The sequence below is a fragment of the Oryzias melastigma genome, linkage group LG16, assembly GCF_002922805.2.
Source record: "Oryzias melastigma strain HK-1 linkage group LG16, ASM292280v2, whole genome shotgun sequence".
Lineage (NCBI taxonomy): Eukaryota > Metazoa > Chordata > Actinopteri > Beloniformes > Adrianichthyidae > Oryzias > Oryzias melastigma.
Window position 1 is genome coordinate 8,740,656 of NC_050527.1, and position 23,960 is coordinate 8,764,615.

The following is a 23,960-nucleotide window of genomic DNA, read 5'->3' on the forward strand; positions in this document are numbered from 1 at the left end:
TGGCTAATTTAGGCTTTTTTGTTTTGCTTTTAGGCTATTTTTAAGTTTTGGTTTTGCGCTACATGCTAGCTATTTTGGCTAATTTATGCTTTTTTTGTTTTTAGGCTATTTTGGAGTTTAGCTAATATTTCAGATACATGCTAGCTGTATTGGCTAACTTTGGCTTTTTTTCAGTTTTTAGGCTAGTTTGGCATTTAACTAATATTTTAGCTAGCTATTTGATTCAGCAATTTCAGCTGTCAGCTTCAGTGTTTTTAGCTTTCAATTTCAATTTTCAGGTTTTTTTTTTAGTTAGTTTAAAGCTAATGATGGTTAGGATGTGTGCTTTACATCCAGTTTGTCCATGACCCGATTAGTCGACTAATCGGAAAAAATAATCGATGATTAGTCGACTATTACAATAATCGTTTGTGGCAGCACTACACTCCAATCATCTTGTATGTTTATTTTAATTATTTTTAGCCTTCTAGGGAATAGTTTCTGCAGAAAACAGCAGTAGTTAATTAGAAATTTGCCTACTTGGCCTGTTGTGTTGCCTAAAAAAAATTTTGGCACCCGTTTTTAAAATGGGAGTCAATGGGGAAACTAATCCCTACTGACTCCAGGCTTTTTTTTAATGAAATGCAACATTTAGTACTTCCTTTTGCATTAAATTCAGCAATAAAAAGGTGCCAATCAAAAAAACACATCTGTAAATATGGAGAAATTTGAACTCCAATTATATCCAAACATTATGTGTTCCAACGTGTCAAGCTGAAACGAAGTAAAATCCGTTTTACTTCCATCTCCCAAAGGTTTGATGAAAACAAACTTGATGCAAAAACACTGTAATCAAATGGAGCCTCATGGTCTGTCTGTCTCGATACACATGACAAGCAGACCATGTTTTGATCTTTGGCTGCAGGTTGACCCGTGGCGACCTTTCAATTACAGCTGAAAGCTTTTTCCCACCTCTCTTTGTGTCTCACCTCCCCCACGCTCACAGAAACTAAAATTTGTCAAATGTCTTTCTTGAAACCTCACCCACCATAACACACATGCTAAAACGCATACCTACCCCTGCTTAAACACAATCCCTTCCCCCTGCTTAGGGATCCGTGGGTCAGTGACAAACCACCAAGTCTGTCTAAAAAGGAGAGTTCAACTGCAGTGCAGCCGCCTCCTAAAATGGGAGCTAGCACCATATGAACGAGGGGAAGGTAAGTGATGCAAAGTGCGAAGTGAGATTTGGCAGAGCCTGGTGTCAACCTTAAACCAAACACATGATTAATTTTTTGTGTGTAAAGATCAGCTCTGAACCTTTGCTTCATTACTCTTCTTTATTGCGTTAGTGTCTCAGCAAAGGGATGGAAAAGAAAACTGGAATTCCCAAGACGGAGACTCTTTGTGCCCTTAATGTTCTGTTTGTGTGAGTTTGTGTGTGTTGAAAAGATCAAAACTTCCCTTCCTATCCCATTCCCACCGATATGCTTGTAGGAGTACCAGCTGTGCTCACATAAAAAACAGAAAGGGAAAGACAAATCTCTTGGGAAACTCACGACTGACATACACATAAATGAAGCAGTCCCCTCCCAGTCCTCATCCAATAAATCAGTACCGAGCTGACATCATCGTTAAACAAGCAAAGGGCCTCCTTTCTGCTCCGACCCAGAAGAGACGGCTGAAAAATGACCCAAGACCCCAGCTCTGCAGTTGAGCTCCATATCTCTAAACCTGCTTTTCAATCATATCTGTAAATTTGAGCACCATATGGGGGAATAGAGGCATCAAAACGCTCCGCCTGGCTACTCCTGCAATCGTGGAGCAATTATCCTACATTACAGCCGCTGAAGCAGCGGGGTGGCTGCATGGGTTCAAAAGAAAGCAGAAAGAGATACACCCAGCATAACCTCACTTCAGAAGTTTGCTTGCTTTCTCCTTATTCCACCCTTCATTTTACATTCCAGAGAATAATGCAATACTGCATTCATTCAGTGGTTTTTTTGAACGCAGGGATTTTCACAATCTATTCAGGTCAATATGTTTGTTTGTTACTGCTTCATCAGAAGATTCTGATGATTCCTTGATAACAATTAAAGCTAAAGCTCAGATCAATAATCAATATAAATATCTAAATAAATGTGTACTACACTAATATTTATAATTTATTTTCACAAATGTAGAATAAATTAACAAAATTCCTTGTTTTAGGGCCAAAACTCATTTAAAAAAAACAATTACCAACACTTATAATCTATTTTAAAAAGCATATATGGCTTTGATTAGATGAGTAGATTTTTTTTTAAAACAAGGTCAAATGAGGTTAAAAGCTAATTAAACTGTGGTTTTCTTAATAGACTTCCACGTAATTCAAATTATTAAAAAGGATAAGAAAAACAATGTTTAGAAGCTATCAAGTAATTGCACTGTGGAAAAAAAGACCAAACCATGACAATAATTACCATGAAAGGCTACACTCAGTGAAGAAATCATTAACTGACTAGTCTGGCAAACTGTTTCAATGCTAATGCAAGGGACTGAAACAGCACAGGGAAAAAAACTTCCCCAAGTCAAGCAGAAACACATGTCTAATTACAAAACATCTCAGAATCGTGACAACAACAGAAGAGCAGCAAAAACACAAAAACTTAAGACTTTTCTAATGCAATGCAATGATTTGATAATAACAAATAAATAAAAGTTGTCATTTAACAGTTATAAATGCTTTCTGTAAAGACAAACTGGATCATTATAAGATGAAACAGATTTTAAAAAAAATGTAAAATTTTATTTAAAATGACAGAAAATTTACACAAGGGCTATACGATTATATAGTTTAACCCCAGCAAACGTTTACTCTTAAATTTAATTAATTTCTCATGCGTTGCAAGACAGGACATGTCATTAAATTACATTAAAGTCCAGGTGTGTTTGTCTGAATGACGGCACTTTAAAAATGATTCACAATAAAGAGACAAAATAAGCAATAGAGTGAAAATTTTTCAGCGAATCTTTTAAAAAAATAGTTATAATCTGTTTTCATGCTGGGTTCTTATGTACAGCCGTTAAACAGTGTGGATCTTGCAGACTAATATTCTCCATTCTACATGTGAAACAGGGGGCTCACACAATGACAAAGCAGACCCGTAAGTGTGCCAGCATGAAACCCTTGGTGCACAACCAAAATACACGAGTTTTCCACATTAAACTGAAGCTGTGGCGCTTGCAGCCACAGAGACGAGGGCAGATCACGATCTCCTCACTTTGCAAGATTCAAAGCAAGATCACATAAGAGTTTGTCGATAACATTAACTCAGCAGGGGCATGAAGTAATTGGGTTACATCAACAGGCTGAACGCAAAATGGACTCTTTACAGTTACCTTAATGCGCCAATAAAAACACCATAAGTTCTGCTGTCTGTCTCAGCAGGTTTTAAACCTGGACTCCCCAAAGCAGCGCTTCCTCGTGACCTCATCTGAACTTAGCAGAATCTTGTGAAATGAATCAAACTTGGCCAACTTGTGACGATATGATTTGATTAGCGCAGTGCCTGGAACCACTCATTCGAGTTCAACAAATGTTTGTCTTCAGGAGATGCAATGCCACGCCAATAATAGGCATCAGTAATGCAAGTATAAGAGCTATAAATGCAAGTAGATTGTCTGGCTCCACAAGTCTATATACAGAGTCCAGGATTGGCTATAAGAGATCCTACATATTGCCCTGTTCACAACAAGGTTTAAGACATTAAAAGGTCAGTTTGTGGGGAACAGAAAAAGTCAGCTTCAACATTCCAAAATAATACAAATAAACAAACTTCATGCCCAAAAAAAAAAAAAATCCAGAGTGTCATTATGTTGTATCCTGTGTTTTCTATAAATATTTCAACTGTAAACACAACTACAGAGAGAAGCCCACATGTAGGCCAACAAATCCTACAGAGACGACTATGACGTATCTTTGTGTGTGTATGTAAAAACATAAAAGCGATGATCTTAACAAACACTGCGTCTTGTTTTCAACCACAATGAAAGAAGACCTTTGAAGTTTGTGGCTAGATGAAATGCAAACAGAATGTGATTCATATTCATGCGTCGGCTGCCGTGGTGAAAGGTTAAGCACCTACAAACCTGCTAGGTGTACCAACCTGCCAGAGGGGACAGTAAGGTATATACGTTTTCATATCACATTTATACTGTTGCATCTGAAAACTAGGGGTACACCTCAACTTTATCAATACTTTTCAGACTGTTTTCCCCCTCAATCATATCGTCAAGACAAGAAGACAGAAAAACTAACACACATCCTCATCATTAAGATGACTTACTTTAAAGACACTTCAACGAAAATCGTGTTTTGACATGTTCCTATTGTCTTTTTTTCCCATGATATATATACATATACTAAAAAAATCTAAATTTAAACAGCATTTCTTAGTATTTCATTATTCAAATCAGGAGCAGATGAAAAATATAATTAGAAAATTCTTATTGTTGTTATGTACAAACTATAATCGGAGGGCTTCCTGGTGTACGGTGGCCCTGAAGTGCAAATCACATCAACATGTCACTTGATTCAAATTCCGGTTTCTCATGGCTATTTTTTTTAATTTAATTTTATAATTTCTTTTTGATTTTAGTAAATTACTTTTGCTTTCCAATATGTTTTTCTTCTTGTTCGTGAAAACCAGAAAAGTTAGGTACTATATGACATTGCTGATTGGATGAGGATGTTTGTCCATCATTTCAACAATAAGTTATTTGGCAGGAAGTGATACTGGATATCATCATCCGATTAGCGATGGCCCATAGTACCTACTTTTTCCGGTTTTTCATTTGTTGTTTAATTTTTTAAGGCTTTCAACAAAAACTTCAAAGTATTCACCTCACTGTTAATCCAGCTGCACTGGCTCCCCATCCGTTTCAGAGTGCAGTTTAAAATCCTGGTTTTAACTTCTAGAGCTTTTAATAACCAAGCACTGGCTTTTATAAAGAACCTCGTGGAGCCGTACACTTGCAGGTCCTTCAGATCATGTGACTAGGGCCTGCTGGTTGTTAAAAGAACTCGGTTAAAAGCTAAAGGTGACAGAGCCTTTGCAGCAGTGGCTCCATCTCTCTGGAACGCCCTTCCTCTCAGCCTCAGATCTGTTGATTCAGTGTTTTCTTTTAAAAAGCAGCAAAAAAAATCATCTTTTTGAAATAGTTTTTTCTTAATTCTGTTTTTAATATTCTGTGTTTTAATGTGTGTTTTACTCTGTTTTATTCTGTGTTTTACTGTGAGGCACTTTGTGATTTTTATCTTAAAAAGGTGCTATATAAATAAAGATTATTATCATCATTATTCTGTTTTGTTTTCTGAAAATGACTTTTGTTTTCCAATTTTTTTTTTTTACGTTTTGGTTTCTGGAATTTTACTTTGTTTTCTAAAATGTTGTTTTCTTTTTTTGATGTGATTTAATTTGTGGTTGTGATATTTAAAATGTTTTTGCGCCAAGTGACATGTTGATGTGATTTGCACTTCAGGGCCACCGTACTGCTCCGCTCTATTCTTAGCCCACTGAGACGATCGTGATATTGAGCTATATAAATAAAACTGAATTAATCTTAATTGATTCATTGACTTATAGACAAATAGATACACGTATGTCTTCATTTTCCCCGTACAAACTGGCATTCAGTTCAAAACTGTACGTCTAGGTTGCTCTGATATTGCTCGCCATTTTGGTTGCACTGCTAATGTTAGCATGGAGTGAGGGCCTGTAAGCTAGCCAAAGAGAGTGTAAACAAAGGGATGATGGGAAATTGGTTCAACAACTCAGTGACACATTTTTGATGAACTTCTGCCACTCTGCAGAAACTAAGTCATAGCATTTGTCCAAATAAATTGCATAATCATAATTAAAAGACCACTGTGAACCCAATATATCAAAATATGATAGGAGTGGGACTTTAAAGCTATTCTGTCTAACTTTAAAACACTACAGGGGAGATTTTTGACAGAAAAATAAAAGTATGGTGTTTTTGGTTCTAATTTTTATTTAAAAAATAGTCCTATTTGACACAAAAAAATGTACATTAAAAATGTACAAATTAGGGTTAGGAGGTTAACAAAGGATTAGCCAGTTAAAAGGTTGTTAAGTGTTAGGTATCTGCACTGGGACATTTCATGTTTTAACTTGTCAACAGCTTAAGGTGATAATGTACACTAAAAGGCTTCAAAACAATATATTTCTTTACGATAAGCAAGGAAAAGTTTGAATGAACCAGACAAAGTAAGGTAGGGGGATGTTAATTTAGCTAATTTTCATACACGATACTAAAGTTGGGATGTATGGTAGCTTTGATATGTGAGGATAAACATGGCACCCAAAAAAGCACCTTTTTTTTGTCCTCAAAAGTGTTTTTATTAAGCGAAGAAAGGGTCGAAATAAAAACACAAGAATGCGTTAAAAGGTGAGCAGTTACAAAGACAAAGATCAATTAAGAGGAAAAATCTCGGCAGCTGGAGTCCCGCAAAAATCAACGAGCCAAACATCAAAACACGTTTTTAATCATTTTAAATATATTTTTTTACACTTTTGCTTTTGCACAACATTGATTTAAATATTTAATGAACGAGTCTAACATAGAATTTTGAACAATACTTTCAAAAGAGCAAAGTTTATAATTAAATGTTACAAGCTAACTTGCTAATGCTAGCTAAGTTTGGTCACATCAGCATCCGAGCTAGCGGCTCCGTTAGCCTGAAGCTTCCAGCTAGGTCCCTTTAAATAAAAAGTGGATAAAACGTCCTTTTATTTACCTTGTGTGCCGGTGTCCTCGGGTGATGTTTTTGTGTTGCCTTTGGAGACGAGGTTCCCAACAAGGTAGAGTACAATCGCAGCGGTTCTACTCCAATTCAAAGCCCACATCACTGCAGATGTGTCAATCAGAGCAAAAGGTTTAAAAACTCAGAAGAATTGTAATATTTTGACTGTAAAAACTCACTGTTGGTGCACAACAGCGTTTACTCCGCAAAGGTGGTCATATTTCATGTCCTGCACCAACAACAGTCCCGCTTTCCAGCCTGCAACGCTGTGTTTCTTTGCATCCCAGCCCCTACACTACTTTTTTTCCCCCCATCGACGGGCCAGGGTCAGGGAGGAGGACGGCCCTGCTCCCGAGCTTCCAGTCTCAGAGCTGCACCAGCAGGCGGCTCGAAACACACGCTGAAGCTCTGACTGTCAGTGGAACTCTGGCGCCACCTTCTGTCTACATGATGGAAATGACATAGGATTAATCAATTTCTTTCATCAGAAAAATTAAATTAAATTAAATTAAATTAAATAAATTAAATAAATTGAATCAAATTTAAATAAAAAAAATGACTTTGATACCCTAAGTCTATATTTGCTCTCTGTGCCTAATTTATTTAGAAACAAATAACTGTCTGATATTTGAAACACTGTTTATTTCAAGACATGCACAAAAAGAAAAAAGAAAAAAAAGAAAAGAAAAATTAAGGCAAAAAAAAAAAAGATTTTGAGAGATATTTCCAATGATGTTTGCAACAGACAACAGTTGTGTGAATAGCACACACGTGACACAAGTCACTTTTTTGCAAGTCCTAGCCAAGTCTCAAGTCTTTAGTTGTAAGTCCTAGTTAAGTATTAAGTCTTATAGTTGTAGATCATAACTAGATCAACTTCATTGACGTAGAGTGTCTGTCTGATCACAAAGGAAACACAAGATGGAAATTGTGTTTGTTAGACATGATGTTTTAAAGGAAAATTAAAAGTAAAAATAATTTAAAAATGTTTGAAAGTTCCCAAAGCTCCAGGTCTAAAACTCAGGATTTAGAATACAGAATTTGACAGTGAAAAAAACTTTTGAAAACATCAGTTTGGGAAAGACTTGTGAAAACTGCAAAGTAAACAGTGGAGACAGAAAATTCAAAGCAAATTCACCTCAAAGTTAGTCTGTGATGGTGAGAAACAGAACTGAAAAATCCAAGAACTTCCTTTTAGGAACAGTAAACCACAGTCCATGAGTTAAGTTTTAAACATCCCATTTAAATATTGACCTACAAATGCATAAAGAAGAATACCACCAAATTTCCCTGTTAATCTTTTATGGAATCTATTTTTGTTAAATGTGAGTGAGAGATTTTACTAATGAAGTGTGCTGATCTGGTTTTTATTCTTATCGCTGTTAAAACAACAGCTTGTATAGAATTCCAGCTTGCCCCCACAGTTCAAAAACATGCTTTTTGGGGTAATTGCTGAGTCTAAATTGTGCGTCTTTTGGTGTAAATGTGAGTATTTGTGCAGCCCTGCAGCAGACTGACATAATAGGGGTGTACCACGCCTTCAATCAACAGATACTTTTCTGACTATGTTAATTAAAATCAAAAATGAAAAAGAAAAAAAATCAGATTTTTCTCTGATGACTGCCATTTGAAAAACCTTTCCCTCAGAAATGACAGATGAAGACTCCCTTCATCATGTATTTATGTATCATGAATGCATAATGTATGTATCCTGTTTCAAAAGCATTTTAAAATTTTAACAATGATTTGAATAAAAAAGTTTGACTTTCCAAACTCTCTGCAGTATTTGTGTTCTTCTGTCTTCTTTTGACTCTTGGCAGTAACAACAAATTAATGTAATGAAAGCTTTTATAATTAAAAATGTCCCAAAGCTGGACGATATGTAAAAGATGTTTATTTCAATTCAATATTCTAACACAACATTTACTTATTGTAATTTGTGATTTCACAGAACCCGAATTCCATCATCAACATTTTAATCTGGAGGTTTTCTTTGCAGTCACTCTGGGTTTGCCGGGTGTTGCAGCTGGAACATGTTTAATCATCAAAGCGCTAACAAGAAAATAAATGTTTTATTCTTCAAATCCCAGTTACTGTTTTATTTGTCACTCTGCATGTCTGTCTGAAGAAAAACAGAATTGAAGTTTTTCCCTCTTAAAATGGAACAAATGTTGATCGATGGCAGAATATTTTTTTCCATAGCAACTCATTGAATACTTTTTTGTCCTATAAGTGTATCTACTGTATTTACATATTGCAAAACACTTATTAAATGTGCCTCAAAATGACTTTTGTTTTTTACCTTAGCAGTAATACATTTTTATCTTTATCTTTGGCAAATGTCCTCAAGAAAGCTCAACCCTGAACAGTTAAAATACATAAAAGGAGACATGAATTTGTTCTACCTGTCTGATCTTGACTTTTTTTTACTAGAAATTCTCTTTTTTCTCAAATGTTTCAAAGCAGTCTGGTGTGCTACTTCCTGTTTTAAAATATTTCATTTGGGAATTGTCATTTTCCTCAAAAGTCACTATGTTTGTTCTTCATAGCTTTTTGACTCTTTTCCTTTCAATTTCAACCACAAGTAAGTAAATTATTCAGTTAAAAAAAAACATTAAATTGATTCAAAATGATTAAAAGCGTGTCTAACTCTTGCTGCTTTGTATCACAGAAGCGTTCTACGCTCATGGTGCATTGAAGTGTCAGTTCACATCCAGTCGTGATCTTCAACAAGATTTTAATGGTTCAATACAACAGCACACTGGGAAAGTATGAAGGCTACACAAAGAAAACTGTGGACTTTGTGGATGGTCTCAGTAAATCCAAACACTTTGTGGAACAAGCAGTGAAAAATAAAGAAAACTGCAGAACCCACATGGACTTAGTGTCTGACCTTCTGTCACACCCAGGTAAAGTTAACTAACACAACTTAATGTAGTTCAGTCGGTTCTATCAGGAGATCATATTTTAGAAGACATTACGTTAACAGATGACACAATAACTGTAATCTTTTGTCTTAAAATGTCAAATTGAACATATAAATTTGATATATTTTCATTAAATTACTATTTAGAAGTGGTTTAAAAGGTTAATTATGTATCAGAAGGCTTCCTGATATTTGAACATCTGGTCACTAATTGTATTGACTTTCATTTTGAACTCTGAAGTTCTATATTTGTGCTTAAAAAACTTTGTATTTTTCAAAGAATTAACTTACATTTAATTGACAACAGAATGTTACATAACAAAATTGTCTTTCCTTCAGACCCCAAACACTAAATGAAACAAATAACTTCCACAGAGGCCACACCTCGTCAAACCTTTTGCAAACAGGGTCAGATTTGGTGAAAATGTATGAGGGCCATCCAATTATAAAACATGTAATGCAATGGGATACTTTTCACTTCGTGTCATTCTCATAACTTATTTCTCAGTGTACTAGATGTTTCCTGAATCCGCACTAATGCTGTCAGACGTGTGGTTTGATAGAAAGCTATATCACTTTGACTGTGGTATTACCATTTAATGCTCAGACATGATGTCATCTGTTTTAACCCGCATTAGAGGATAGTACAAGATGTATTCTTTCCATAAAAAATACAATTGATAATTTATGTGCAATGTCTGTGTGGCCTTTTTTTTTCCTATAGTGGAGCCTTCTGTCAGAGTAACTCCAGTCAAAAGGCAAGTAAGCAGCCGCCAAGCAATGCTAGCATGCAGTGCGTACGACTTCTATGCTGTTTTAAGGGATCACTATCCAGTTTGCTGTGGAAATCTTATGTCCTGTTGAATTTTCTGCATGTTTGTCCCAAAAATGGAGAAATAAACAGATAACTGATGTAGTCGAAGCAAAGTAAATCCAGTTTGGTTTCTGTGATTTGTTTTTCAGAGCCGACATCTGGAGGACCGAGGAACAAGATCGCTGTTGGAACATCAGTACTGCTGTTTGGTTTCCTTGTTTTTTTTTTTTTTTGCTGGACTTTTTTTTCACAAGATATCATCTGCATGAGATCAACCTGATTGAATATTGAACAGCCTGACAAAATTTGTTTCAATTTCAAAGGCCACATCACGTTTCAATCAAAACAAAGTTTGAAAACTCATAAGAATTATAATGTGTCACCTGTACTAACTCATCGCTGATGCACAATGAGGAGGTCATATTTAATATCCTACACCAACAACAATCCCATTTTCCAGCCTGCAGCTCGGTTTGCTTTGAATCTTAGCCCCTACACCATTTTTTTCCCATCAAAGGAGCCTCAGAGCAGCACCAACAGGCGCATGCAAACGCCATGACTGTCAGTGGAGCTCTGTCGTCCTCTTCTGTCCACATTGTACACATAACATGCGATCAGCTGATTTTTTTTCCAATAGCATCTGTGGGGATCAGCCTAAAGTAAAGACAAAACCAGAGTAAAAAAAAAATGTGAAAGTATAATTGTAACTCTTGGAAAAATGGAAATGTTTATATAATGAATTTCAAAATATTAAGTTAAAAGTCCATATTTGTTCTATATTTGCTCTGAAAGAAATTTTACCAGCCTGTCATTTTGTACCTCATTCATTCAGAAACAAATAATTGGCTGGTGGTTGAAATGTTGATAATATTAGAAAACATGAAAAAGAAAAAACTACTAATCAAGTTTAAGAGGAACCGTGGAAAGATATTTCTGGTGCCGTCTTTGAAACGAAGTCACGTGAATTTCCGTCAAAAATTGAAAACTATCATTTATTTAGAAAAAAAGTGTTTTTCTTTATGTTTCTGTTTTATTTATGATTAAAAACAGTATGTCATTTATCTTTATTATAATATTAATATTAACATAAATGCAAATTAGTGTCTTATTTTTTTAAGTGGGGAACTACTTTGTGGCTTTGAGTTTTGGTCAGTGTAAAACGACCTGAATAACTCATAAAGGTTTATGTGAAATGTAATATTTTTAAGCTATTTGTAGTTAATAAGTAATCAACATTAGAAAAACACTGTTGAGTCTACTTAAAAGTGCAATGAACAAAACAATAATTTAAGTAAATTGCACTTAAACTTTGAATTATATTAAAAAAAAACACAATCATATCATCCTTTTTTATTTTATTTTTAAATTCTAATTCAAATCTTTTCTCAATAAGGACAAAATCCTCCTTTAAATCCGTTTTATTGAAAAACACACTTGAACCTTTTCATTCATCATTAGTAGACTCAAAGAGTGTCACAAACACTGGATTTATGATCATATAATGCTACTCAACTCATTTATTTATGTATTTATTCATACCAATTGCAAATATATAACTTTTAGGTACAAAGTGTGATATACATTTATAGACAAACTGAATCTAGAGTTAATAATTTGGATTTCCAAACTGCATAATTTGTTTTCTTCTGTCAAAAACTGACTAGTAGAAGGAAAATGTTTGCTGTCAGCATCGGCGGGCTGGTGTAATGAAAGGAAAGATAACACAGAAAAAAAATGTGACAAACTAGAAGATTTTGCAAACTGTTACATCCATGTAGTATTCATTTATAACAGGGTTGATTCTCGTCAGCTGTTGCATGATTTCAAGTAAAAGCTTGAAGAACTTGTTAATCGTGTTGGACAATTTAATTGTCCAATTGGAGGAAGTTGTTGTCAGGTTTTTGTTTTTATAAAGGAACTTCAGGCTCTTGCTTTCTTGATAGTTCATAGAATAGAATTGTTCATAGAAGAATATTTCGGACAGAATGATGTTTTTCTTCATAAAGAGTTTTGCTGCCACACACCTTATGATCTGGAGTTTTGTTGCTTCATCTCAGGGTAAGAATGCTTCTTGAATGTGTTTTGGATTGGCTCCACTTTATGAAGTTTGTTGATGGGTGTATAACATTTTCTTAGAAGCCTTTTTCTTTTTCTCTTTTCCAGATAAACATGAGCTGTCATACTTTGTGGGCAGCTTTAGGAATGGCTCATCAGAGGCACTGCTGGAGTTTGATTCTGATGAGGTTTTCTATGTGGACTTTGAAAGAAAGACTGTTGTCTGCACTGGACCTTCTTCTATCAAGGGCAAAATAAGTGAAATACTTCAGAGTTTAAATCTATACAACAGTGCAAGGAAAAACATTGCTGTGACTATGGCTTTGGTGGAGTATTTTACAGCACAAACAGAGGAACAAGGTAAATAACAAAAAATATAATTATTATTTATGTATTATTGTTAAAACACTTGTTTTTACTAGTGAGAATAAATCTGATAATGAATACACAGTTGATACGAATTCTGCTGCAATATGTTTTCAATAAATGCAACTTAGCCTCCAATAAATTTGAGTTATGTGATGCTTTCTAACTATACATTGCATTCTAAAGTTAATATTATTTTCTTGTAACATAAATGTTCCTAATTACATTTGTTATTTATTTATTTATTTATTTTTAGAAAAAATAGATCCTCCTGAGGAGATGTTCCTCTACACTACAGCAGAAGTTCACTCGGGGGTAGAAAACACGATCATCTGCTTCGTCAGTGGTTTCTACCCACCAGCGATTAAAGTCAGGTGGACTAAAAATGGAAATCCAGTGTCTGAAGGGGTGTCACGGAGTCGATATTATCCCAACAAGGATCAAAGTTTCTATCATTTCTCAACCCTGTCATTTACACCGAGCGAGACAGATGTTTACAGCTGCACCGTGGAGCATCCAGCTCTGGAAAGTCCTAGAACTGTTCTCTGGGGTGAGTATTATATTTTGTAGTTTTAATCTTCTACCATGTAATAAAACTACAACATGAAACACATTTATTAGCACTAAAAACTAACCCAAAAGGGTTTGTGTTTTCACAGAACCTGAATTCCATCATCAACATCATAATCTGGACATTTTCTTTGCAGTCAGTCTGGGTCTGGGTTTGCTGGGTGTTGCAACTGGAATATGTTTATTCATCAAAGCGTTAGAAAGAAGCTAATGTTTCAGTCTTCGTGCTCCAATTACGCTGTTACCATTCTGCATGACTGTTTGGGGGTCCCATAATTGGAGCCCATGATTCAGATTCTACCTTTTAAGACGTCTAAATAGTACAAATGCAGATTTATTACAGTTTTTGACGGTTGATAGAATGCTTGTTAATGTCCTGTGAGTGTATCTACTGCTTTTATCTGTTGCAAAACACTTATTAAACACAGATGACCCTTGTTTTTTTTGTTTTTGTTGTTAGAAATGGTCACATTTGTACTTGTTTTTTTTTTTTTTTTTTTACAAATGTCCCAAAAAAGCTCAACCCAGAAAACCAGCAGCTGAAACACATAAAAGGAAAAATGTATGTTTTTATAATCAATGCATTTTATTAATTTTGTAATGAGTTTGAAAATGTGTTTGTTTTGTCCACTATTTTTATGTGCTTGAAATAAACACAACCTAATCAATCAAACCTGTTCAACCTTCACTTTTTTTTTTTACTTGAACTTTATATTTTGATTGAGACATTCATCCAACAGGCTGCACGGTGGAACAGTGGTTAGCACTCTTGCCTCACTGCGAGAAGGCCCTGGTTCGAATCCCGGAAGGGAAGAAACGGACGAGAAGATGGATGGATGGACATTCATCCAACATGCTATATGTTATACAAAATAGTTTTAAATATTTAAATTTGTTTAACCTTTTTGTTTTCTGTAGAATCTAAGAATTTATTGTCAATATGCAGATTCACCATCCATCTTCTTCCGCTCATTGGGGACAGGGTTGTGGGCAGCAGTCTGAGCAAAGAAGCCCAGACTTCCCTCTCCTTGGGCACTTCCTCTATTAATGTAAATATGTGGTGATACACATAAGGTTGAATTACACACACATAAGTTTAAATCACGCAAACAAATCTGAATGTGAAGTTGCAAGAAAAAGGAGAACATGTGAGAAAAAAAATGTACTTGTGGAATATAATGTATGAAGTTGCCTGACAAAAATCTTAACTTCTGTATAAAAATGTTCCAATGTGAAGAAAAAAACACACACTCAAGATTTAATTTGAGGTTTTGGGGAAAAACACAACTGTTCAGGGAGCCGCCTTCACCCAATAGTAACCGAGACCAGCTCTGGAAACAGCTTCCAGCCATAAGCATATATTAGTTTTACAGTGAATATACAGTACAGTCAATGTTTTGAAGCTGTTGAATGTGGTGTTTTAATTAGGTTTGTAGAGTTATTTTTGGATAAATTATAACATTCTAATAGTGCTTTTGGCTTTTTCTCGTCATTGTATATAATATTTTTTGTACTGCACTGTCCACATGGACATTGAAGTCACCCAGTTGATGACGGAGTCTCCTGTCTCAGCATCATCTGTATCTTTCGTGCATTTTAAACGAGATATACAGTCAAAGGCTCCATGTTGTGATGAGGCTAAAAACTTCAGACAGCTTCTCCACATGCAATGGGGATGCCCAGTTTATGAACATATTTTTGGACAAGCATTGAGCATTAAATTTCATGCACGTCAAAAGAGGCAGCCCAGTCAAATTTGTTGCATGAGTCCCTTTCGATGTCAAATGCAACGTTATGTTAGGCTTGTTGAATTTGTTCATAAATGTTAGACTTTTCTCTTAAAAGTGTAGCTTATTTTTTTCTTCTTCATTATGCATTTTGTGGCTCCTGTGACTTTTACTCCAGAGTGACTTATAGTCCAGAAAATACGGTACTTTTACTCTCAACACCTGACCTACCCGTTTTTGTGGAGGATATTTTTTGTTGCTCGTTTTTGCCCTCAGAGGTTAATTTCCGAGTCTTACAGTTCACAGACCTGTCCACTAATTTTTTTCTAGATTTTTTTTTTTTTTTTAATATGAGGGTTCTTCGGAGTAGGAGTGACACAACGCACAAGGGCCACCTTTGCTACCACAAGACTTCTGGGTCCCCGAACTGTGCGAGCATCAACAGACTTCCGTCTCCCATCCAAGTTCCCTTAAAAAACAGCTGAGACCACACTGCCCAAGTCAATCCCAGCTGGCTTCCAGTCCCACAGAGCGACCAGTACCTGCCCAAGCTACAATAAGACCCTTAAACTTGTATTTTGTGTTGGAACTATTACTCGGGGTCTTCATACAAACTGCCTTACGACATAGCAAAATTTGGACTTGAGTGCTCAACCTAAATCCCATAAGTGCAAACATTGCAGCTGTATGCAAACCCTTGGTGATGCATTTTAGTCTCATTTGGTGTCTTATTGAGACCTGTTTAGTGACACCCTTTAGGTAGACAAAAAAAAGGTGACAATAGTGTATATTTTAGACTATGGGTGTCAAACTCAAGACCTCCAGGGCCAGCCTCTTGCTGATTTTTTTCAGAAATCCTGCCTTATTTCCTGTTGATTACCTGGAACAAGTGTGTTTAGTCAATAAGGAGCTTCAACAGCAGGTTAGTTGGAAAACATGTAGGGCTCCGCCCCTCAAGGCCTGGAGTTGGACACCCCTGTTTTAGACGGTCTGAGGGAGAGGGATATATAGAAAGGAGTAAATAAACCTTTAGTAAAAATCAGGATCTCGAGGATATCAACTGATCTGACAAAAAAAACATTTATCATTTTACACCTCTGCACTCCAAATGATGTAGTACTTTAGCTCAAACCAAAAAGGCATACATTTTTACAGATTTGCCAATCTAAAATAAAAAAATCCCATATAGCAACCATGTGATAAAGGACACATGTTTTGGGTTTCATTTCCTAACAGTTGGTTTGGTATTACAAAGTTACAGAGTTTGGTGTGATGGGTTAGCTGTCTTTCAGACATATTCTGACACAGTGGCACACAGAAACTCCGCCTTAAACCACGTTTTAAACATGTTTCAGAGCAGTTTGTGGTGCTAGTTCCCATTTTAAATTCTTTCATTTGAGTTCCTTAATTTTTCTCGTAAATAACCACACTTGTCACCATGCTTGTTTTTCAGAATGTTTCGCTTTTATTCCTTATATTTTCAAGCACAAGTAAGTAAACATTTCCAACTTTTTCAAAAATGTTAAAGGATGTATTGTGAGTAAAAATATTTCGAACTCTTGTCACTTTGTATCACAGGCGCTTTCTATTGCCATGATGTAAAAAAGTGCCAGTTCACTTCTAGCCATGATCTGGTTTATCTGGAGCAAATCTACTTCAACAAGGTTTTAATGCTTCAATACAACAGCACACTGGAAAAATTTGAAGGCTACACAAAGAAAATGATGGAGATTGCTGATGATCTCAACAAGTCCAAACGGACTCTGGACTATGAAAAGAAGTGTGCAGAACAGTGCCAAATCTACGTGGATTTCACATTGGATTTTCTGCCACACCTTGGTAATATTAAGTCCCTCGATGTGTTGTAGCCAAATCTGTTTTATCAGGACAAAGTTAGTTTTATTTTAGAAGGAAATGAGTTAACAAATGACATTTCACCTGTGAGGTCATTCTTCTTTTTCTAAAAGAAGCTATCAATAACATTTAATACATTTTACATAAACTATAGCCATCATTTTAATGACTATCTTAACTAACTTTAAAACGTTTTTGTTCATAGCTGTTTTGGTTGAAAATAAAATGTCATATAAAATTGGGAAGCCTGGGAAAACATGATACAAATATACTTATTAATTCCCTTGTGCAAGTTGTCTCTTTGATCTGCACTAATGTTTTTTTCTATTTAATCCTCAGACATGATGTCGTCTGCTTTAACCTCCTTTCGTGGATTGCACAAGAGACACTCTCCATAAAAAGATGATAATAGCTCTAATCATTTGCTTTTTGTGTTCTTTTTTCCTACAGTGGAGCCTTCTGTCAGAATAACTCCAGTCGAAAGGCAAGGAAATGGCCACCAAATGTTGCTTGTCTGCAGCGCGTACGACTTCTATCCAAAGCAAATCAAGCTGACATGGCTGAGAAATGGAGAGAAAGTGGTAAATGATGTGACATCCACTGAGGAGCTGTCTAACAGAAACTGGCTCTATCAAATCCACTCATATTTGGAGTACACACCCTCACCTGGAGAAGAACTCACCTGCATGGTGGAACATGCCAGCCTCAAGGAGCCTAAATACTACAACTGGGGTAAGAGAATGACTCAAACTGAAAGGTGTCCCTGCTTCAGCCTGTTGTTTCTGCAGCTTGTCCTTTTGTCCGTCGCCCTGCCAGCTGCAGCTAAACATTCTTTAATCTGTTGCTTTCATCTGAATCTCACATAAACTTTCATTTTCAGCATGAACTATCTCCAAAATGTCAAACAATCTAAAAGAACCATCATCCTTTGATGAAACTTTTTGGAATTATTTTAAGGGATTGCAAAGATTGCTTATGTGCTGTTGAACTTTCTGCATCTTTGTGCTTCAAATTGAGAATTAAACAGAAGGTTGATGCAGTAAAAGCAAAGTAAATCCCGTTTGGTTTCTGTAATGTTTTTCAGAGCCGACATCTGGAGCAGAGAGGAACAAGATCGCTGTTGGAACATCAGTACTGCTGTTTGGTTTCCTTATTTTTGTTGCTGGACTACTTTTTTACAAGAGAAAAAGTCCCTGAAATCATTCTTATTTAACATTGAACAGCCTGACAAAATTGCAAAAACAAAACTTGTTTCTGAAATCACATTTTGAACATAGCAGTGGCAGAAAAAATGTTAGCTGACTAAAAAAAGTTGTAGATACTGCTACTGTCAGGTTTACTCTGTAAAAAAACTGAATCAGCTTACCCATTACTGATTTCACAATTTCTATAATGTACTGGAAAATACATCATAAAAATTTCACTTTATATTTTAATAATTTACACTTTAGTTCCTATCATGTTTCTTTGTACAAAATGTTCCGCAAATGCTACATTCTTCCCTATGTAGTGAACTTCCCTCCGTGATCATGCTTGTTGAAATGTGACTGTCAAATATGTTACAACTGCTCTCATTGCAAGCCTGTAATGTAAACTTGGTTGTATTGTGTTTTTTCTTATACTTTTGGTGTTGTAGTTCCTTGAAAGAAAAAAAAAATTGAAGTTGGGTCATGAGTCAAGTTTTTCTGTATTAAATGATGCAATAAACAAAAGTAAAACGAAAACACAATTACTGCAAAATTCTTTAGGTCTTATGCTTTTACTTTAAAAAGGAGAAAAGTCCCAGTAAAAACTTTTGGGTACTCTTTATGTAGAATATTGTCATGATAGCATTACACAGTTGCTGCAGATTTAACTGCTACACATCCATGATGACAATCTCCTGTTCCACCACATCCCAAAGGTGATCTATTGGGTTGAGATCTATGGAGCATAATCAGAGCCAATATTATTTGAAACCGAAATAAAATATTTAAACAAATATATTAATGTTTGGCTGTAAAAAAATAGGTTTAAAAACTCAAAATTTCTATTTAAAACATTTTTTTCAGTTTCAAATATTTTTTTCAGTTTCAAAACTTTTTTTTTTTTTGGCCCCGTTGTGGCGGGGCTAACACGGGAACCAATCAAAATCAATGAGGTGGGGGGACTTCATGATCAGAAACAATACTCAGGTAGGTAGGTATTCAGAGATGCATTTAGAGATGCTCTTCTGCAGACCTTGCAGTGGTTATTTGAGTTTCTGTTGCCTTTCTATCACCCGGAACCAGTCTGGCCATTCTCCTCTGACCTCTGACATCAACAAAGTATTTCTGCCTCCAGAACTGCTGCTCACTGGATATTTTCTCTTTTTGGACCATTCTCTGTTAACCAAGGAGATGATTACACATGACAATCCCACTAGATCAGCAGTTTCTGAAACACTCAGACCAGCCCGTCTGTAACTTCAATCACCTTTCTTCCCCATTCTGATGCTCGGTTTGAACTGCAGCAAACCAACCAGTCATGTATGCCTAAATGCACTGAGTTTCTGCCTTGTGATTGACTGATTCGAGATTTACGCTGGTGTACCTAATAAAGTGGCCAATACATATTTTTATACATAAATATAGGCTACTTAAAGCAAAAAACAACTATAGATTTGGCTATATTTATGTGTGAGATTTTAGTAAATCTTTTAAAAACTTGGGTTATGTTAGCAATGATAATAAAAAAATCTTGCAGTGTGATGGAAAGGACACTTTTCTCTAATTGTTGAACTAAAATGCTAAAAAATATGTATGTGTATATATATATATATATACACAAGAAATTATTTTGTACATCATGGAGAGCAGTTATGTTAAAAAAATAATACAGCAAAAATTGTTTGTTTGTTTGTTTGTTTACTGAAATGTCAAACAATTTCAATCAATTTACTAATCAGAAAATATGAATGTAATAATGCAATATGGATCCGTGATCTGCAAGTCAGCGCGCAGGGAATAATAACCACGTACGCATGACGCGCCTGCGATCTGTAAAATAATGAGTCGCTTTGGGTTTTATTTTGTTTTTCTCTTCTTGCTAGTGAAAAGCCCGAGCGTGATTCTGTTCCTATGTTTCGCTATTTACGTTTACCTGCATTACAGGACGCGATAAGGAGGTTTTTGACCCCATAGGACATGGAGCGGGGAGAACGTTTTCCTCCCAGCATCCATGCTCCATGCCATCCCTCTTTTCAAAGCGCGTCACGGATCTGTCGTCCTTGTCACCGCTGCTGTGGATGGCGTCAGCCTGGAGTGATAAAAAGCGCTGTTCCCGTCCCGGAGGTCGACAGCGAAAACCGGGTCAGATGGAGCTGTTGCGTTACCGAGCCGCGATAAGACCCGCGGGGCTGATGAGAGATCTTTAAAAGGCAGCGGGGATGCTCGAAAACACGACACAGCTTCTGATCACCCGACTACAGCGTTCAAAACAGCCGGTAAGGGAATTATTCAGCTTTATATGTGTGTGCATATATATGTGTGAGCAGCTTTCTGTTTGCAATGGTGATGGACAGGCTGACAGATGAGGTTAGACAGGAATCACCATGGATGATGTTTGCAGACGATGTTGTGATTTGTAGCAAATATATAATAACAAAACTATTTAACTTAAGTCAGGAGAACATGCAGGATGGTAAAAAGAAAAAAAAAAGGTTTGTTCTGAAAAAAAAAAGTCCACTGCTCAACCAGAATATCCATTGTTCCGTTGAGGGAAAAAAGCAACCCGACCATGATAGCTCCTTCACTGTGCAAGGTAGAAAACACTGCAGGTGATTCTTGTAAAATTCTTAGCATAAATAAATGGAGCAGAAGATTTTTTTTTCTTTTAGTTTTTAGAAGATGTTTAGTGGACAATCACCTCAGTTTAAAACTAATAATAAAAACGTCAGAAACAATTCTTGAGTTATATGATTTTTTTTTAAAAGAGGACTAATGCATTGATCTCTGTTGATCACTTATTTATTTATTATTCATCACATACATATTTTCTTCAATTTAGCTATTTTTGCCTATGTTACTGTTTATTTTTATTACTACTTTTATTACCAGCCGTTACCGGCCATCAACATTGCATTTTTCTCATCAGAGAAGAGAACTTTTTCCACTTTTAAATATGTTTGGTGTTACCTTGCTAGGTCCTGCAGGGCATTTCTGTGGCGCTGATAGAAACATGGCCTTTTTTTTAAGGATTTTCTCTCATGAACGTCTGATTGTTACTGGTCTACAGTCAGCACTAGTGCTGGTCTTAATCTGGGTCAAGGATCATCCTGCGTCTCAGCAGACAGCCCTTTGCTCAGCCCAAATTCTTCTATTTTTTTTTTTGCTCACTCAGGAGCTTTTTAAAAAATAAAAATGACTGTGTTGCTGTGTCCAACCTAAGAAGTGATGGCACATTTATGCAGCAAAACAACCCTGCCACCTTTAAATAAATTGAACTATATTGCCTTTTCCATCAAGAAACCTTAACAGGATGATTACTTATTAGAAAATACAATTGAATGCAAATTTCTGGCTTTTAAATGCTTTAAATTTTGATCATCCGATGAACAGTCTTTTTAATTTAAATTGTTATTTAAAAAAAACTGGCAGCTTAAAATATTTATTTTCTTGATTATGAATTTAATTTATTTCAAACATGTTAGAACATAACAAAAAAGACTTAAAAAAAATCAATACAATCACCTTTTATGAAAGAAAAATCACAAATCGAATTCAATAAATACATGTTTGAGAAGGGGACAGGCAGAAGCAAATGTTTATTTAAGCCTATCCCTTTATGTCTTAGTAACCAAAATAATTCACCATATATAAATCTAAACAAAACAATATATTCCAGTAAATTTCAATTTTTCCTCTTTTCACATGTAATACCTATAAAAACTGCCATTTCACAATCAAAAATAGTTTAAATCACAATTTTTTTCTTCCATCTTCCAACAGCTTCTCGTTAATTTTGATTAATTTGCTCCTCATTTTTCTTTTTTTGCATTTTGAAGCTCTACTTGGAACCTTGTTAAAGTCCAGCTTTGGTCAGTTCAGTTTTATATTTTTATACCTTTTATCACATCAAAGTTTTATTTACAAAATGTTTCATGTCTTCTGTTCTCCCCAGTTCTCACCTGATTGCTCCTGACACCATCTTCTAAGGCTCTTGGACCAATGGGTCTCTTTATGTCTGTTTGGTTTAACGACAGGACAACTCAAAGGACCCCCCCAACTCCATCGGCATTTCTTCCGCTGACTGTCCCGACCTCTTCGCGCCTCGCCCTAATCCTCGCCGCCTCCCCAATATCTCCAGTAGACAGACGCTCTCATTGGAGCTCACAGTGCAGCTCCCCTCACTTCCTGTTGTCACCATGCAAACAGGAAGTGACGCGAACGCCTGCTGAGATGAGCAGCGATGGGGTGAGGGCGGAGGTGGGTGTGAAGGGCGGGCTTCACCTGTGGGAATTGTTGTGGAGCCCCAAACACAGAGGCAGCCACGCAGTCGTAGGAGTTTCCACGCTGGACTGTCCCCTGCAGGGCTCGGGCTACAACGTGCTCCTGGGAGGGGACTCCCAGTCTTGGGGATGGGAGCTTGTAAGCAATCAGCTGTGGCATGCTGGGAAAATGCTGGAGCCTTATCCAGGTAAAGAGAAGATGATCCCCTCTACGAATGCAGACAGTTTAGGACCAGAACTGTCTTCTTCCTCAAACACGAAGGAATCAGCAGCATTGCTCATTCCTGAACGCGTCCTGCTGGTGTTGGACGCTGACGCAGGAACCCTGGGATTTGTTGTTGATGGGAACTTTCTCGGTGTAGCTTTTAAGGATCTCCCTCGTGGGGTGGAACTGTTTCCAGCAGTAAGCAGCGTGAGGGGAGGAGCCCGAATTCAGTTACGCTATCTGAACGGCAGCACATGTTAGTACTGCATATTTACATACTATAATGAAATGCAATGAAAAATACAGCAGATAACTAAGATGTTTTGTGTTTTATTCCCAGGTGAACCCCCACCCCTGATGGCACTATGTGGACTTTCTATTCGCAGGGTTTTAGGAAACCAAGAGCAAAACCATTTGAAGAAATTGCCTTTACCACCCTATCTCCAGCACTATCTGTTTTGTTCTTACTAATTTTGTGCACAAAAAAAGGGTTGTTTCACTCATGTTTTTACAAGATTCTGGTTATTTCTGTTGAGGAAATGATTGTAAATAGAAAGTGATATTTTGGAAAGTATTTGTATTCTTTGAATGTATTTTTTGCATCCTCAAAAAATGAGTGTTTCAGTTTTAGTTTATGTAAAACAATAAAGTCTATTTTATGTTAATACACTGAACATGGTCAATTCCTGTGAGGGCGGGCTACACCCTGAAGTGGCGGCAATTACCACTGTAATTTATGACTAAATTTGTTGGTATTTTACGTAAAGTTTTACTAAAATGTACAGAGTCTTTATAAACATGTGTTTTAGCACCATTATGAAAAACACTGTGGCTTCTATTGAAAACTGAAGAGAATAATAAAAAGGAACAACATAAAACAAAGATCAGACAACACCAAACCTACAAAACCCTGCATTTGTTAAACATACATTCTTACAAGTGAAAAAACATCCAAGCGTGAAATCTTTGGTTTAGGTTTGACACGAAGTTAATAAAATGGCCAAAATCCAATAACTGTACCTTAAGCTTTCCAAGCACTGGAGTGCAAAATGTAAAAATCAATATTAGAACATTGAGAACAAGAATGAACACAGTGAAACGACAGTCTACTGTACAAGAAGGGAACAAAAGTTTGGTTCAGGTACACAGCCGTATAATGTTAGCAAACCACTGGATGTCTAGAAGATTG

The 23,960-nt window shown here is 36.2% G+C and overlaps 3 protein-coding genes and 1 pseudogene across 4 annotated transcripts in view; 3 read left to right on the forward strand and 1 right to left on the reverse strand.

Annotated features, from left to right (window-relative positions):
• fam171a1 (family with sequence similarity 171 member A1) overlaps positions 1-7,217 on the reverse strand; it is a 22,413-nt gene extending 15,196 nt beyond the window's left edge. Inside the window, exons 1-2 of the mRNA XM_036215780.1 lie at positions 6,967-7,217; positions 6,782-6,892 (exon numbers count right to left, since the gene is read on the reverse strand). Coding sequence (XP_036071673.1) covers positions 6,782-6,892; position 6,967 — 112 coding nt within the window. The 5' untranslated portion in view covers positions 6,968-7,217. The remainder of the gene's footprint in view (positions 1-6,781; positions 6,893-6,966) is intronic.
• Positions 7,218-9,206: 1,989 nt separating this feature from the next.
• LOC112143104 lies at positions 9,207-18,578 on the forward strand (annotated as a pseudogene).
• LOC118599785 (RLA class II histocompatibility antigen, DP alpha-1 chain-like) lies at positions 12,031-14,056 on the forward strand. The gene is made up of 4 exons (XM_036215781.1): positions 12,031-12,585; positions 12,691-12,942; positions 13,205-13,498; positions 13,608-14,056. The coding sequence occupies exons 1-4, from the start codon at positions 12,513-12,515 to the stop codon at positions 13,727-13,729; spliced, it is 741 nt and encodes a 246-aa protein (XP_036071674.1). The 5' UTR covers positions 12,031-12,512; the 3' UTR covers positions 13,730-14,056.
• A 1,504-nt stretch (positions 18,579-20,082) lies between the features above and the next one.
• Positions 20,083-23,937, forward strand: LOC112143105 (SPRY domain-containing SOCS box protein 4). Of its 2 annotated transcripts, XM_024266849.2 has the most exons (4): positions 20,083-20,562; positions 22,123-22,155; positions 22,239-23,027; positions 23,112-23,937. In XM_024266849.2, exons 3-4 carry the CDS (start codon positions 22,286-22,288, stop codon positions 23,240-23,242), a joined length of 873 nt encoding a protein of 290 aa, XP_024122617.1. In that variant the 5' UTR covers positions 20,083-20,562; positions 22,123-22,155; positions 22,239-22,285; the 3' UTR covers positions 23,243-23,937. The 2 variants fall into 2 exon arrangements, with proteins under 2 accessions (XP_024122617.1, XP_024122616.1); XM_024266848.2 differs by lacking the exon at positions 22,123-22,155.
• Positions 23,938-23,960: the final 23 nt, after the last annotated feature.